The sequence below is a fragment of the Dipteris shenzhenensis genome, chromosome 18 (assembly GCF_047967505.1).
Source record: "Dipteris shenzhenensis isolate YYH24624 ecotype China chromosome 18, Dip_SZ_1.0, whole genome shotgun sequence".
Lineage (NCBI taxonomy): Eukaryota > Viridiplantae > Streptophyta > Polypodiopsida > Gleicheniales > Dipteridaceae > Dipteris > Dipteris shenzhenensis.
The window spans coordinates 16,493,809-16,508,972 of record NC_141613.1 but is presented as its reverse complement, the minus strand read 5'-3'; the positions used below and the strand labels follow the sequence as shown (position 1 = coordinate 16,508,972).

At 46.3% G+C, this 15,164-nt stretch overlaps 1 protein-coding gene across 1 annotated transcript in view; it reads right to left on the bottom strand.

Annotated features, from left to right (window-relative positions):
- The window catches only part of LOC147890868 (uncharacterized), a 78,190-nt gene extending 63,422 nt beyond the window's left edge, over positions 1 to 14,768 (bottom strand). Inside the window, exons 1-2 of the mRNA XM_087389337.1 lie at positions 14,486 to 14,768; positions 4,725 to 4,879 (exon numbers count right to left, since the gene is read on the bottom strand). Coding sequence (XP_087245463.1) covers positions 4,725 to 4,879; positions 14,486 to 14,550 — 220 coding nt within the window. The 5' untranslated portion in view covers positions 14,551 to 14,768. The remainder of the gene's footprint in view (positions 1 to 4,724; positions 4,880 to 14,485) is intronic.
- Positions 14,769 to 15,164: the final 396 nt, after the last annotated feature.

The window sequence follows — 15,164 nt, the reverse complement described above, 5'->3', positions numbered from 1 at the left end:
TGAAGATTTCATCTTGTTGAGATTGACTAACTCTATATGGGGGTCTATCTGGAGGTGAAGACCCTGGAACTATGTCAATTTTGTGATCCTCTGGTCTCTCAGGAGGGAGGTGACTAGTAAGTTCCTAAGAGAAGCAACTAGAGAATTCCTGAAGGAAATCTAATCTTTCTTTTGTGAGAGGATCTGACTTTTCTTCACTTGGTTACTTATCGCGTACAAACACTAGAAAAGAACATACTCCTTTCTTAAGCAAATTGGGAGATCGTGCATGACTTACCATAGGAATGGTGTTTCCTGAAACTCCCGCTGTAATGCTCACATCTCTACCCTTATGTTGGAGGGTTAGAATATTCTTCACATAATCGATTCGGGGGTTGACTTGCTTATGCCAGGGCATGCCGAGAATTACATCTGATCCTTGAAGTGGTCCCACCATGAAGGGTAGATGATCCAAGTACCCCTGGATGTGTACCCGAAGCTTGCCGATGATGGGGTACACTATAAAGTTATGAGTAGCTCCACTATCGAACAAAAACAAAGCGGATTGATCCTTTACCTGACCCCATGTTTTCAACAAACTATGGGTGTCGTTTACAGCTCCCTTTTCTGGAGGTGCTTCCACCTTGTTAACTACCCGAACTGGCTTTTTGAGGGCTGCTTCTTTGTTGCTGCTGTTTTTGGCAGCTTGAGGGCATTCGTAGAAGTTGTGGCCTCGATCGCCACACTTAAAACACCACCCTTCGGAGTAATACTTTTGCTTCTATTGTGGAGACAATGAGCTGAAAGTGCGGGCTGCTTTCTTCGAAGGAGGCTGGCTGGCTGACTTTTGCTCTTTTGGTGCGTCCTTTGCTGTCTCCTTACCCTTTTGTTCCTTGGAAGAGGTTCCCTGGGACTTCCGCTTGTTGTTGCTGCCATTCCGCTTGTTGGAGAAAGATTGTTTCTTCTCCACCCTCAAGGCGATGTTGATGGTGTCTTCGAGAGAAGTAGGAGTGGCAATGTCCACCTCATGCTGAACGATATGCCGTAGGCCAGCAAAGAACTTCCTTTGCTGCTCTTTTTTATCCTTCCTACTGAATGCTTGAACTTTTGACAAACAATCAACATACTCACTGACTTTCTCTTCTTGGCGTTGGCGGAGGATGTCCCACTGCACCATTGTATCTCTCTTAAACTCCTTAGGCAAGAAGTGCCTCATCAAGTTCTTCTTGAAGCGCTTCCAGGTGTGGGCTTGCTGTCCAGAGTTGACCATAGCTGCCCACCAGAGTGAAGCACGGTCTTGCATGTGCAGGACGGCAAACCGGATCTTCGCCTTGTCTTCGTACTCGTCCCCCTCAAAGAAATACTCGAGGTCTCGGATCCAGGCCAGCAAGACCTCAGGCTTGTCCTCTCCCTTATACTTGGTAAACTTGAAGAGCTTATCTCCAAGAGGTACCTTATGCTTTGCATACCTTCGTCTCCGTGGACGTCTCGAAGGAGATGGACTCCGATGACGCGTCTATCTCGAGGAGGGGAAGAAGAGGATGATCTTCCCTCCTTGCTGGAGTTGGTGTTGTCCGCACGGCCTCTTCCTTGGGATTGGGGCCCTATGTCATGAGTTTCTGCTTGGCTGCTTTCCAGCACTTGAACCTGTTGAGCAATGTTTGCCAAGAGAGCACTCAACTCATGCAGGTTAGGAGGAGGGTCAGGTCCATTGGCTGCCATGATGACAAGATGACTCAATGAAGGAGAGACTCAACAAGAGAAAGCACAGAGTACAGGACCACTGCCTAAGCTCTGATACCAATGTAAACTACTCGGTGCTTTCTATCAATTCAAACGCCTCTGCGAAATCCGTTGTCTGAATTGATAGAAAGCACCGAGTAGTTTACAGGTAACCCATCACTCGTCACCCCCCCTTACTCTGAACTGGGTGGTCAACATAATCATACCAAAGAAAAAACCATACAATCATTTTTGGGAACAACCCAAGGCAGAGTACCCTTATTGACTCCAAATACATTCATTTTAGAGGGACTACTCAAGGCAGAGAACCTTTATTGACTCAACACAAAAACACACAACATGTACGGCCTAGAAATCCCAAGAATCCCAGTCATAATGCTCCTCAAGAGAGAGCCCGTGAACCTCAACTGTGGCTGCATGTATCTCCTTAGGGGGCTCTTCAGGTTTGACCTAGTCTTCAAAAATAAGATTGGCATGGTACTTCTCTTATTCATGTTCCTTCTTCTTGAAGCAATTAGCCTCGACGTGTCCTTTTCTCTTACAAAACCAGCAAATAATATTCTTGTCGGTCTTCCATTTGCTTGTGCAAGCAAATGCATGATCACCAACAAAGGCAAGAATGGCTTCTTTAAAACGACGGTCCTTCTCAATGAGTAGAGCGACCATATCATCAAACATGGTAGTGGAAAAGCGTAGAACTTCAAAGTTTGCTCAAAGCAAGGTATCCCTTGCATACTCTTCATAAGGACAGCCATTGTGTCTTCATCATCAGGCAGGCTTTTCAAGCTAGAGAGTTGTTGAACAAGAGATTGAAACCTTGCTAGATGATCACTTAACTCTTCACTTTCTTCCATTTTCAAATCATAGACCTTTAGTGATTTTGTTACCAAATAAGCTCTCAAGGCAATCCCAAATCTCCTTGGCAGTTGACTTGAAGTCCACATGATGAATGAGAGAGTTGGCCGAGCAAAGACCAATGAGAGCAATGGCTCTTGCATTCTGCTGCTTCCATAAAATGCGTTGTTGATGATCAAGTGTATCAACGTGGTCTTCCTCAACGTCCCAAACTCCTTCACACATAAGGAGCAGCTGCATCTTTGTTTGCCATGTAGGAAAGCCTTCCATCTTGAGCTTCTCCATGAGCAAGGAACTAGCAAACAAGGAAGTCATGATGGAAAATGGCTTCGTGAAGGCGAGCAGCAAGCTGAAATGAATAAGCAGCAAGTGGGCTGGTCAAGGGCTTTGAAATGGTTTAGCAACCTTCACGTGTGCAAGGAGGTTGAAGAAATGATCCGGTAGGCATTTCCAGCAGCTGGTCGATGAGCTGAGAGGCTCCAAAATGGAAAGGCAGGTCCGAAATGTGCAAGGCGACTCACCAACGCAGTTCCAAAATGCTGTAGCAGGTAGGTGTGCTAAAGGCTGAAAAACAGCTCAAAGGGAGCTCTATTGTAGACGGCAATGCAGCAGCAGCACATGACAATCTGTTTTTGGTGATGGAATGCTCCAAAACAGCCCTGAAGGTCCACACGTGCAGGCATGCCTTGATAAATGCGCCGACCAGCAAGCTAACAGGCGCCAAGACAACATAGAGCACTCGGGGACAGCTCCTAGGCAGTCCAGATGGAGGCGGCAGGCTATGAAGGGAAAAACAGAAGCAAATGGCTGAAAGGAGGAGACAAAATAGAGGTGAAATGAGCCGACTCAGAAGAAGGCAGCATAGGAGATGGTTGAGCAGGGTTAGAGTTAGGGTAAATGAGGGAGATGATGTGGCAGATAAGGGCAGGGCCGACCTACTCTCATACCATGAAGGCAACATGGTTAGAGAGAGAGAGAGAGAGAAAGAGAGAGAGAGAGAAAGAGAGAGAGAGAGAGAGAGAGGCTAGGGTGAGAGAAAATGATACTCAAATGAAGACATGATAGAAAGGATTTCATTCATTCATCCAATATGAGTAACAGTAAAGTACAAGCCTTTATAGACTAGGGGCACACACTCTAGTACCAAGTGCCATATGGGATAACTCCCAAGGTGACATGTGGCACTCACACATGAACCACTACTAGAACTCCTAGTACAATACACCAACACACACTCTTTGGCTATGATTTATCCAACAATTTGCAATCAGATATATATATATATATATATAGAGAGAGAGAGAGAGAGCATTTGGAAGATGAAATTCGGCACACTTGCTCGCTCAGAACTCGGGGCTTTTGCTCCAGTCGTTCTTGGAATTGGCCCTGTGCCTTTGGGATTCTTCAAAGAATGCATCTACCCTATTGCGGTTTTCGTGCTCCCAATCACACCTATCTTTTCAAGTACCCACATGCAAATTGCAGCTATATGCCCTTGATTTAGCAGCTGGACAGTGTTTGTCAAATAATTGCAAGCAGATTTTGGAGACCGACTTTTGCATTTAGCTCAGTGTTTGAGCAGGCACTTTGCTGTCATTTTTGGCTTGATATTTGCATATTTGCAGTTAGCTTTTTGAGCAACAAGCTCATGCAGTGATAGCCTTGAGGCTTTGACATTTGCCGGGGACTTTCTTTTTTAACAACTCATTGTTGGCCATCGCGAAAATGCTCGGAATGTTATCCGCTAAGGACAAGCTTGATGGTACCAACTATCCCATGTGGTCGCACAGGTTGCGCAACTTGTTGGTATCCAATAATTTATGGGGTATTGTAACTAGATCTGAGACTAGACACATTTTAACACTTGTTATGCGGTGCTTCAATAAGGGCCATTGCGTAATGGAATACAGAAAAAAGTTTCTAGGCATGGAAAACAAGATATGATGAATGATGGGACACAACGGAACATTGTAAATTAAAAAACACAAGATTAATACACACACACACACGACAGCTACAAGCTTTTCATGTAAAGATAAACAACAAATGTGAAAAACGACATGATTTCAGCAGTGCTCCACCATCAAATCATCAATAAAGCTAGATAAATTATGGGAAATCCATCAAGAGTATATTTGATGCCATACCAATAGGATTGGCAGCAATCATACGCAATCCAACAGACTTTACAGCCTCTAGGAGATTTGTTGCAGGAGCTGACTGGGTCACTCGCTGTTGTGAAATCACTTGCCTCAACAACACAGCTGTCAGCCTCGCAGTATCTAGAGAACCTTCCACTTGCCTGAAAACCTCCATACGCACTCACGAGTTAATTGCAACATAAAAAATCTACTTTTCTAGTGTTGCAGTGAAAACAAGCATCATGTAGTGAAGTGCATCACACAACTGCAAATAGCAGCAAGCAAAGAACACAAAACTTTGTAATTCGCTGTAAAACAAACATATCTTAGAAAAGAAAATCTTACTCAAACCACAATGCAAGTGTGGAATAGAAACAGCCATTGAAGTTTGTCATTTACTAGTAGCTCCAAACCAAGCATATGAAGGCTAGCTTGAAAGTCAACACAGTACTATACATGGAATTGTCTTGTATCCTGTGATATAAAATACTGACAATTCAAAATTAAATTAAGTTTTCTGAAGCTTTAAATTACTACTACAATACTTTGTCCTTCATCATGCTAGATGATTCAGCATGTATGTGAGGGTCTAAAGTTGAGCGCTCATTCTATGGAATAGTTAGCAGCTTCTCATTCAATATACTCAACAATTTTGTGGTGTTGCTGCATCAATCCTGTACTAAGAGTTCATCCCTCACTTGCCTTCATGCAGACCAGACTCTTTCTTGTTGTTAGGCCACCCTGTGGCCAGCACTCAAGGATGACTGTTGCCCACATTTAGGGTAGGCTGTGGGGCTGGAACAGTCCCAGACATACAGCCATATTGGGGCTGGTGCAGGACCAGCAAAGGACCAGCAAGGGAGCAGCAACGAAAAGGGGGGACGGGGGCCATTTTATAGGCCTTGCCCCAGGGCCGCAGAACAGCAGCCCAAGTCAGGCCAGCACAGGCAAGATTGGTCGGCACAGATGGACAGACTGCTCAGGTCGGAGCAGATCAGGGGTCAGGTCTGCCCTGATCTGTGAAGATCCACAGACTGGCCTGTCGGCTGATCCTGGGACCTATAAAACGAGGGCCTTTGGGCCTCTCAAGGTAGTTCATTCTAGATCAGAAAGCAGTTCAGTCTGCGCCACATCGGGACCTTCGAGAGAGCCCACAAAGAGGCAGATCTACACTACAGTACAAGAGTGGTGCACAGGAAAGTGAGCACAAAACAAGTCCCTGGCACTTGCAGCACACTTAGGTGCAGACCCACACCTGTAGGAAAGCATAAGGACTGCATGAAAGGGAGCTTTTGTCTGCAGTACACACCAGAGCATACTTTTGCAGATGTGCTCAACCTAGAGCAGCTACTGAAGTCCATAAGAACACGCTGTGATCTAGGATGGGTCTACAGCAGAAGGATCTAAGAGGGGTCTACAGAAGAAGGATCTCTGATCAGCAAACAAAGCCTATCTCAAAGATTTTAGAGAGCAGCTCATCAATGTTGATGAGAATGTTTGATGGGCTTCCTGACTCGTACCAGGGATTCGCTACAACATTCAGGCTAGTGGCCATGGGTAATCCCAACCACTATAGCTTCAATCAGCTTGTTTGCCTTGTCCTGCAAGAAAAGCAAAGCTGCACCAATCGGTCTGGATCTGTAAGCCCCCAAATGAGGAGAGCGTGGGGGAGGGAGACCTAGGGCAGGATATCCCCAGAAAAGAGAGAGGGAGGGGCCTGCCACATGGGCAGCACCTCACAGTAACTATACATGACTATACGGAGCTAATGGAGCTGGCACAGACATGGCAAGGGCAGCAAGAACCTAGTCGGCCACCGGCGGGAACTAGTAGGGCTGGTTGGAGCCAGCAAACTAGGCCTGCAATAGGGCAGACAAAGGGGCTGGGCTCCCTGCATGAATGGAGGTATGAAGGCCTGGCTTTATAGAAACCCTCACGTTGGTGGGGAGGCTGCAAGCAGGTCAGCCAATAGACCCACAAAGGGTCAAGTTTTGGGGCTGGGAGAAGCCCTATATATAGGTGTCTTGGAGGGGGCCAAGCACACACAACTAGGGGGGCCCCCACTTATAGGAGGCAAAAGTCGGCCTGTTCCAGTCGGTCAGGATTGGGCAGCCTGCAATGAAAGAGGCCGGGGCTGAATTGGTGAAGCGCCAGAGATGGCAGGAAAGGGGGGAAAGAGGAGAGGGGAGAGAGAGAGATAGGAGGGAAAGGGGTAGAGGGAGAGGAAGAGAGAGAGAGAGAGGAGTGAGGGGAAGATAGATGGAGAGAGATTGGGAGAGAAAGTGTAGGCAGCACGTAGGAGGAAGGAGGTGGGAGTAGATACGATTAGATGTCACATCAAAAAGTACACAAATAGGGGTGGATGGGAACTTATATAGTCCCTCCACATTACCCACCTAAGAGGCCTCTAAAGGTCCTCTACATTGCCCCTTTTTTCCCCTTCATTGCAGCCATACCTTCACATAGAATTATGCCCTCAAAATTTTACAGCATGGCTGTCCAAAAGAGTGCAACAAACAGCCTCCTCGTCCATAGGTGGCAACTCCAGACGAACATGGACATGCTGTCCCACATGTGGTTTCAGCAAAGACACATGGGAAAACATCATCGATCTTGGAGGTACTAGGTAGCTCCAACTGATACGCTACCTCTCCAACCTTGCGGCTGATCCAATAAGGACCGTAATACCTATGAGCAAGCTTTGTGTTGGTATTACCTTTCAGCGAGGCATTACGGTTCTTATGGAGACGCAAATGCACATAATCTCGCTCTTTGAAAGACAAATATCTCCTGTGTTCATCCGCATATTTCTCTTGCTCGGCTTGGGCATCCTGCATATTCTTTTTTGCCAACTGCAGAAGGGCATCCATCCTCTCCAAGTCATTCCATGCTTGCTGATTTTTCACAGCCATATCAGCAATTGAAGAAGGCATCCCTACCTTGCATCCATACATTGCATCAAACGGGCTCATGCCAGATGCTTGGTTCTCTTGTAGCAAAATTCAGCAAGTGCCAACCATTTATCCCAAGAATTCTGAGTATCATGACAAAAGTGCCTCAAATATTCCTGCACCCATTTGCCCCTTTTCGACTATCCATCAGTCTCAGGATGGTAAGCAGTGCTAGGTGTGAGTAACGTACCCACTGCTGTAAATAACTCCTACCAAAAGTGACCCATAAATTTTGCATCTTTATCACTGACAATTTCCTAAGAAAAACCATGATGCTTAAAGACATGCTCAATGAATTGCCAAGCAACCTGTGATGCTGAATACCAGGTCTTAGTGGGTATGAAATGGGCTTGTTTTGTCATCCTATCCACCACAACAAAGATGTTGTCCCATCCCCTCTCTGTGGAAGGCAACAATCCTGTAATGAAAGCCATTGCTATGTGCATCCATCTGCCCTCTCGGATGGGTAATGGCTTGGTCACAAGCATGCACACGCCCGTGGCCATGCTAGCTAGTGCCAACGCAAGCAACCAAGTCAACGGCCACATAGACGTCCGTACAACCATTCAGGCAGCCCTGCGCAATCAGCAATCAGCACACAGTAAACAGGCAGTCAGCGCCACATCATCGCAAGTCAAAAAACACAGAGTTGACTTTAAGGTCAAAAGTCAACGCGTAGATTTTTTGGTCAACGTTGACTCTTTTGCCCAACCTGGTCGACGGTCGGCGTTGACCAGCTGACCAAGTCAGCGGTAGGCGTTGACCAAGTCGGCCAAGCTGACCTATCAGCTTATAAAAGGGCAGCCTTTGGCCTTCTTCCTCCACTCCTCAGGCCTTCAAGCCTTCAGAGCAACAGAGTCAGGCCTCCCCGCAGCAAACCAGCAGGGTAGCCTGAGCCTCTTCAGGGATCTAGTGAGGAGTCACCGACTCTAGGTAGTCTAGTCTTCTAGTTTTGCAGTGAGGGTTTCAGCCCCTCCATACAGTTGTATGGGCATTCATTATTCAGTTGTATCTATTTCCTCTTCGGAGGTCCACTACATTCTCTCTCTCTGATTCTCTCACTCACATTTTAACCACATCCCTCCACATGCCTTCCTAGATAAAGCCTTGCTTGATTCTGTCGTATATTTTAGTGACACCCGTATGCCCCGCCATGGGAGTGGAGTGCATTTCTTGCAAAACCAGCTGTCTATATTTTGAGTCTGGCACTAAATAAATTCTGTCCTAGCACCACAACAGCTCATTATGCAATTTGAATTCCGAATGACCCTAACTAGAAGGCTTCCGCAAATCTGAAAATATGGGAGCTGCCTTAGAATTCTGCATATACTCTTCTTGAATGCCATGAATCCACTCCTGATATATGGTAGAGATAGTAGACAAATTGCAAGCCCACATCCTGGATAAGGCATCTCCAACCACATTTTTCTTCCCTTTTCTGTACTCAATGTCAAAATCATAGGATTGGACTGCAGCCAACCACCTCTTATGCTTATAGGACAAATTTGGCTGGGTGAGAAAAAATCTGAGTGTCCTATGGTTTGTTTTCACCTTAATTTTACTCCCATACAGATAGTGATGCCATTTCTTGAAAGCATGCAAGATAGCAAACATCTCTTGATCATAAACATGGTAATTGAGTTCTTTGGCATCAACCTTCCTGCTTTCAAAGGCTACTACCCCGTGTTCCTGCCTCGGAACAACCCCCAATCCTTTGCCACTGGCATCTGCCTCCACAATTAAAGGATGTGAAAAATCAGGGCATACCAAGACAGGTGCATGAGTGAGAGCAAATTTCAGGTCTTCAAAGCTGCGTTGTGCTTCCTTTGACCACCGAAAAGGATCCTTCTTCAAGAGGTCAGTAAGAGGAGCTGCCCTCTTGGCAAATTTGCGAATAAAGCGCCTGTAGAAGAAAGCAAGACCTAAAAATCCTCTCAACTGGGTGGGATTTTGTGGCTGTGGCCAATCTTTGATGCATTTCACCTTTGCGGGATCCACCCGAATGCCACATCTACTCACAATATGCCCCTTTGCCATAAAAGTGCATTTGCTAGCTTTTGCTTAAAGCTTATGCATCCTCAAAATTTCCAGCACCTGCTTCACATGCTCTAAATCAAGATATCATCCGCATCTGAAAAGAAGAAGCTGCAATATCTTGTTCATCAGCGCTTGGAAGGTGGCCAGTGCATTAGTCAATCCAAAAGACATCACCTTGAATTCATACAAGCCCCCTTCTATGCGAAAAGCCGTCAACATGTTCTTGATAGTGGCCTTATTTAGATCCCTATAATCAATGCACATGCGGTACGATCCATCTTTCTTCTTCACCAGAAGCACAAGGAGGAAAAAGGAGAAGTGCTATGAGGGATGTTCTTCTTCTCAAGCAAGTCCCGCACCTGTACTGCCACTTCCTCCCGTTCAACCTTAGAGAGACGATGTGGCGCTTTGTTTATGGGCTTACTGCCAGGCTCTAGGACAATGGCATGATCCACATCCCTCTTGGGAGGCAATTGGGATGGCATATCAGCAAATACATCAGCAAACTCCGATGCATTCAATGCATAGAGGGCATGCTCCTTCCTGAGCTCTCTAGCCAACTACCTTGCTGAAATGACCTGCAATTTAGGAGTGGCAATGCCTTGCAATGCTACAGTTCTACCCTTGTGAACAAAGCTGAGTGATAAGGCATTTAAATCCATGCTGATTTTACCCAAAATTTTTAACCAATCGCAGCCAAGGAGAGCATCTATCGGGCCCATATCTAGTGCCAAGAGATCCCCAACAAAACCATAATTCTCAGAGAGCTTGATCCTTGCATCTTGGCAACAAAATTTACTAACCAAATGCTGTCCATTTGCCACCTCTACTCTCAGCCCATGATCAATCTCAGTAGGAATCAGTCCCACCTTCTGTAAGGTCTTAGAATTAATGAAACTATGAGTGCTTCCGCTGTCCACAAGCATGTGAACAGTCCGGCCATTAATTTGCCTTTTCAATTTGATAGTTTCAGCACTTTTAGCACCTATCAAGGCATGAAAAGAGAGAGCATAAATTGTTTGGTGTGCATCCCAATAGATATCCTCCTCGTCTGCAGGAGCTTTCCACTTGCATCCTCTTGCACATGAAAAGGCATAGCAACCTGATGCTCCACATGAAAGGCTATAGGCCAACGGCCTCGCATGCCACAGGTGGGTTGAGTGTCCTTGGGTTGGATACCATGCATAGTATGTTCAATAGCACCACCAGGATCAAAGGGAAAATCAGTCCCCTTCATGGCTCCTGGAGCTTCTTCCACGTCCTGTGCACCCTATGAATCATCATGAGTGGCATCCAAAGTCTCAGAAGCACCCTTTAAATCTTCATCATCCGATATCTCAATAATCATGCTGAGTTTTGCAGTACCACTGTTACACATTTTGCAAACTTCCCAATGCTCAAGAGTCCGCTTCTTGCCACACTTAAAGCATAAGTTCGCCCGCTTTCTGCTGTCCATAATAACCCTGGTGTGTTGTTTAAATTCTGATTTTTCATTTCCAACACTTGGCTTAGCTCCTGGCTTAGCATCAAATGACCTGTATGGCTTAGCATATGGCATCTTGCTACCTGTAACAGTGGGAAACCTCAGAAATGGTGTTGCCGCTGATTTCCTTTCATGCCAATCAATCACCTTAGGCTTCTTCTCAGCCTCATTTGCATTCCCATATGCGCTGCCCACTGTCATCTTATACTTGCTGGCATATTTGGGTTCAAACACCTCTGCCAATTGGTCTGCACGCTCAATTGTTTGAGGGCTATGTGCCTTCACGCTCAATTGTTTGAGGGCTATGTGCCTTCACATCTGAAATGAGTGAAGGACTCAATCCCTGGAGGAAACGCAGCAACTTCCCTCTCTCAGATACGTCCTGTACAGTTTCCAAAAGCGCTGCAAGTACTCTTGGATAGTACCAGTCTGCGATAATGCATAGAATTCAGCCAGATATTGCTGTAGGGATACAAATGTGGTGATCAACTCCTTGAACTCCTTCCAGGTGGCTGGCCTCTGAGGCGAGTCCCTCGTATAACGCCACCAAGTATGTGCATAGTCCTACACGTGCATACCCGCAAAGATTATGCGGTCCTCATCCTGCTTTGGGTAGAAGCGAAAATAATCTTACAACTTCGTAAGCCACTCCTCCAACTCATTAGGTGTGCGAGTGTCCCCTTTGAACTTATGCACTGTGAGTTTGTCCTTGATATCCTTGGCTGCATAATTCTTGTGTGTGTAACCTGCGGAAGTGACGGCATCATCACACTTGAGGTTCGCATAATCGGAAAAGGACATCTTAAGTTTGATGGCCTCAGGTAGCCTTTATATGAACGCAAGGAATCTACCAGCATCTCATCAAAAGTGGCCTGCTGCCCACCACTAACCCCCTACTGCGTAGTAGCTGCTGCCATCTAATGTACTGGCTGCATATGGCTGTAGGTGCTCATTGGCGGAGCGATAGGTGCATGAACCCTTGGCTGGGCCTCTCTGCCAAATGCATCTCTCCAAACTAATAGCATGCCAAAGGGCTAAGAAGAGGACTGACCTCTATCCCCGGGGTGTGGGCTACCAAATAAACCAAAACCAACTCCAGGCATACTCGCTGGTGCGGTGAAGGGAGCACTAACCAGATGCATTCCAACAGGTCGACCCAAAAGAGACAGCTCAGCCTGCATGGATGCAAAAAACTATGAGCCAAAAGATGGCCAAACATCCTGCAAGAAGCTGCTCTGCGGCACAGAGAATGCATCATCCAAGTCCAAATAATCCCCACGCTGGGATAGATGCAACGGTCCAAAAGACTGATGCTGACAAGCACGGTGGTCATCTGCCATAAAACCCCTGCGTGGAGCAGAAAGCACATCCTAACTATCTGAGTGGTCCCCATGCTGGGGTGTGGGCTCCTTGCCCTTGTCTTGCATAATCTGGCCAATCTACTGCTCAAGCTGCTGTCCCATCTGGGAAAGAGCCGTATCGTGCATAGCCATGGCCATGGTAAGTTGCTGGCCAAACTCCTATCCCATCTGGCGAAAGGCATCCTAAAGCATAGAAGCAAGGGTATCCAAAAATTGCTTGTGCGCTGCCTTCGCTTCTCAAGATGCAAGAGAGAGAGGCTGAGTTGTAGGGATCTCTGTACCACCAGTGCATGCAACCATCGTGGAAGGCAATTGCTCATGCTGAGCAGCCTCATCACTATCATCCAATGTATCCCGAGAGGCATGCTTGGGTGGCATGGTGACTGGCACGGGACCCTCATCTTTGCATGAACACGTTGGCAGGCCTATTGTGTGCCTTACTCCGGATGTCTTATGTTCGCCAAACTAGGGATACGGCCGACAGGGGGTGACAATGGCACTTGTCCGAGGAGCCACAGCAAACCGCACAAGTTCAGTGCTCTATCATGGGTTTCGTTTGCTGAGACCCCCCTGTGCATTCTTAGACGCCCAATAGAATTGGTTCCTCACATAGCAATTAGAGGACTATCCCAGTGATACTACATTGCAAATCTCTCCACATGGGTTGAGTAATTTAGTATTTTCTTGTGTAGATGCCCACTTAGTAGCTCCACCCATTCAACTCATTGTATCTATTTTTTTCAATCTCATAGACCCTTTGATCTTTTGAAGACTCTTTCTCACAAGAGTTGGGGTCTAATAGGCTCTTTTGGCCTTCTGGAGATTTTATCAATCTCTCTCTCTCTCTCTCTCTCTTATTTATACATATCGTTTTAGTATATTTGCAGGAACCGATCCAACTTATCCAATAAACGAAACTAATATTGCCATCATGACTCGTGGGTCTTCCCATTTAATGAAGTATCTACCTACATGAAATTCTTTAAGTGAAATTCTCCACTTTCCCACATTGAGGAAAGTGGAGTGTTGGAAGATGAAGGAGTGTAGAAAGTATTCAAAAGAACAAGGATAGAGAAAAAGAGTCAAAAAGGACACATCAATATATGTTGGCAGGACGAGGGAGTGCCGAAAAAATGTCAAATGCCAAGTGTGTGTGTGTGTGTCCAATATAAACCTGTCCATAAATGGTCAATTTTGCTCCTTGGATTAAAAGAGGAACAATCAACGAAACGCCCTGCACGTTAGCAAAGGTATTTATACATGCTCACGGTTCATGGTAAACTAAGTAGGTAGCCTTTAAGTGATTTTACGCCTTAGTCTTTTGGGCTCTTATTTAGCTACTTTTCTATTTATATGTTCCATTTTCCAACAATGAATTGAATGTAGGTTTGATGAATCGATGTGTGGTAGTTGTAGTTAAAGGGAGGCAATACAAAGAAGGCATCTTAAATACTACAAGGAAAGGACCTCGAGTGCAAATACAATTTATATTGGAATCACTAATGCCTAATAGCTCTCCGTCTTCTTTAAGTAACTCGAAAACAACCAACAGAAATTCATCCCCTTGCCAGAGACTATCTTGGGGCTGCTCCATATGCCAAGCCTTCGTTGGATCTTGTACGCGCTAATCAATGTTAGAAGAAGTAGAAAACACCCTCTGCACAACAACAATCTGCTCTTTTGTCGAACACACGAGAGAATCAAGTCTCAAAGCCTTACCAAAACTCTAAAACTACTTAGAACTCCGATAACAGCGTTCAGAAGCGTTCAAAAGCGGAACAACTCTCACGGCTCTTTCACACATTTCTGATTACTCTCTCTCTCTCTCTCTCTCTCTCTCTCTCTCTCTCTCTCAACACCAACCAAAAAAATGAACCTTGACGCCAACGGAAAGAAAGAAAACGAGGGTCAGTGAGACAAGCAAGGGAGACTGACCTGCGCTTGAGCTTAAACACGAAGTCATTCACCGCGACCTGGGGGTCCGGCATGGCGGCGACCATGACGGAAAGGCGAGAGGCGGAGGGAGAGGCGCCAAGTCTGGCGCGTGCAACGATACAAAAGCGCTTAGCAAACTCGAGAAACAACGGCTAGGGACGGCGAAGCAATCATTGGAACCGGATTCTCGGACAGGATTTGGGAGGGCAGAAGGGATGGATGGGAGCATGAGGTGGCGATTGCTGAAGCTCGATTTTGATGCGAGCTCGAGCTGGGCAGACGATCGCAAGACGTCGGAAGAACAAGGACAGTACAAGGGTTTTAGATTGTAGAACCCAGACCCCTGTCCACGTCAGCATACACCTCAGCTCCTAGATTCGCTCAACACGTGTCGCCTCCTCACTTCCTAGACACTGAGTTTTCACCTTTCACTTTCTTTCGTGTCAACCCCCCCCCACACACCACCCCACTCAAGCCTTGTCAACCCCCAACTTGCCTGTTTCTTTAGCAAAGCCGCAGCGCCCGCTTTCGCTTGCCCCGATCTCGCTACCCACATCCGATTCCTTCACCATGTAGGCCACTCGCTCATAGTTGGCCATGGACGTGTGACTGCATGCACGTGCATGCATGTAGGCCACTCACTCATAGTTGGCCATGGACATGTGACTGGTCGCATGCA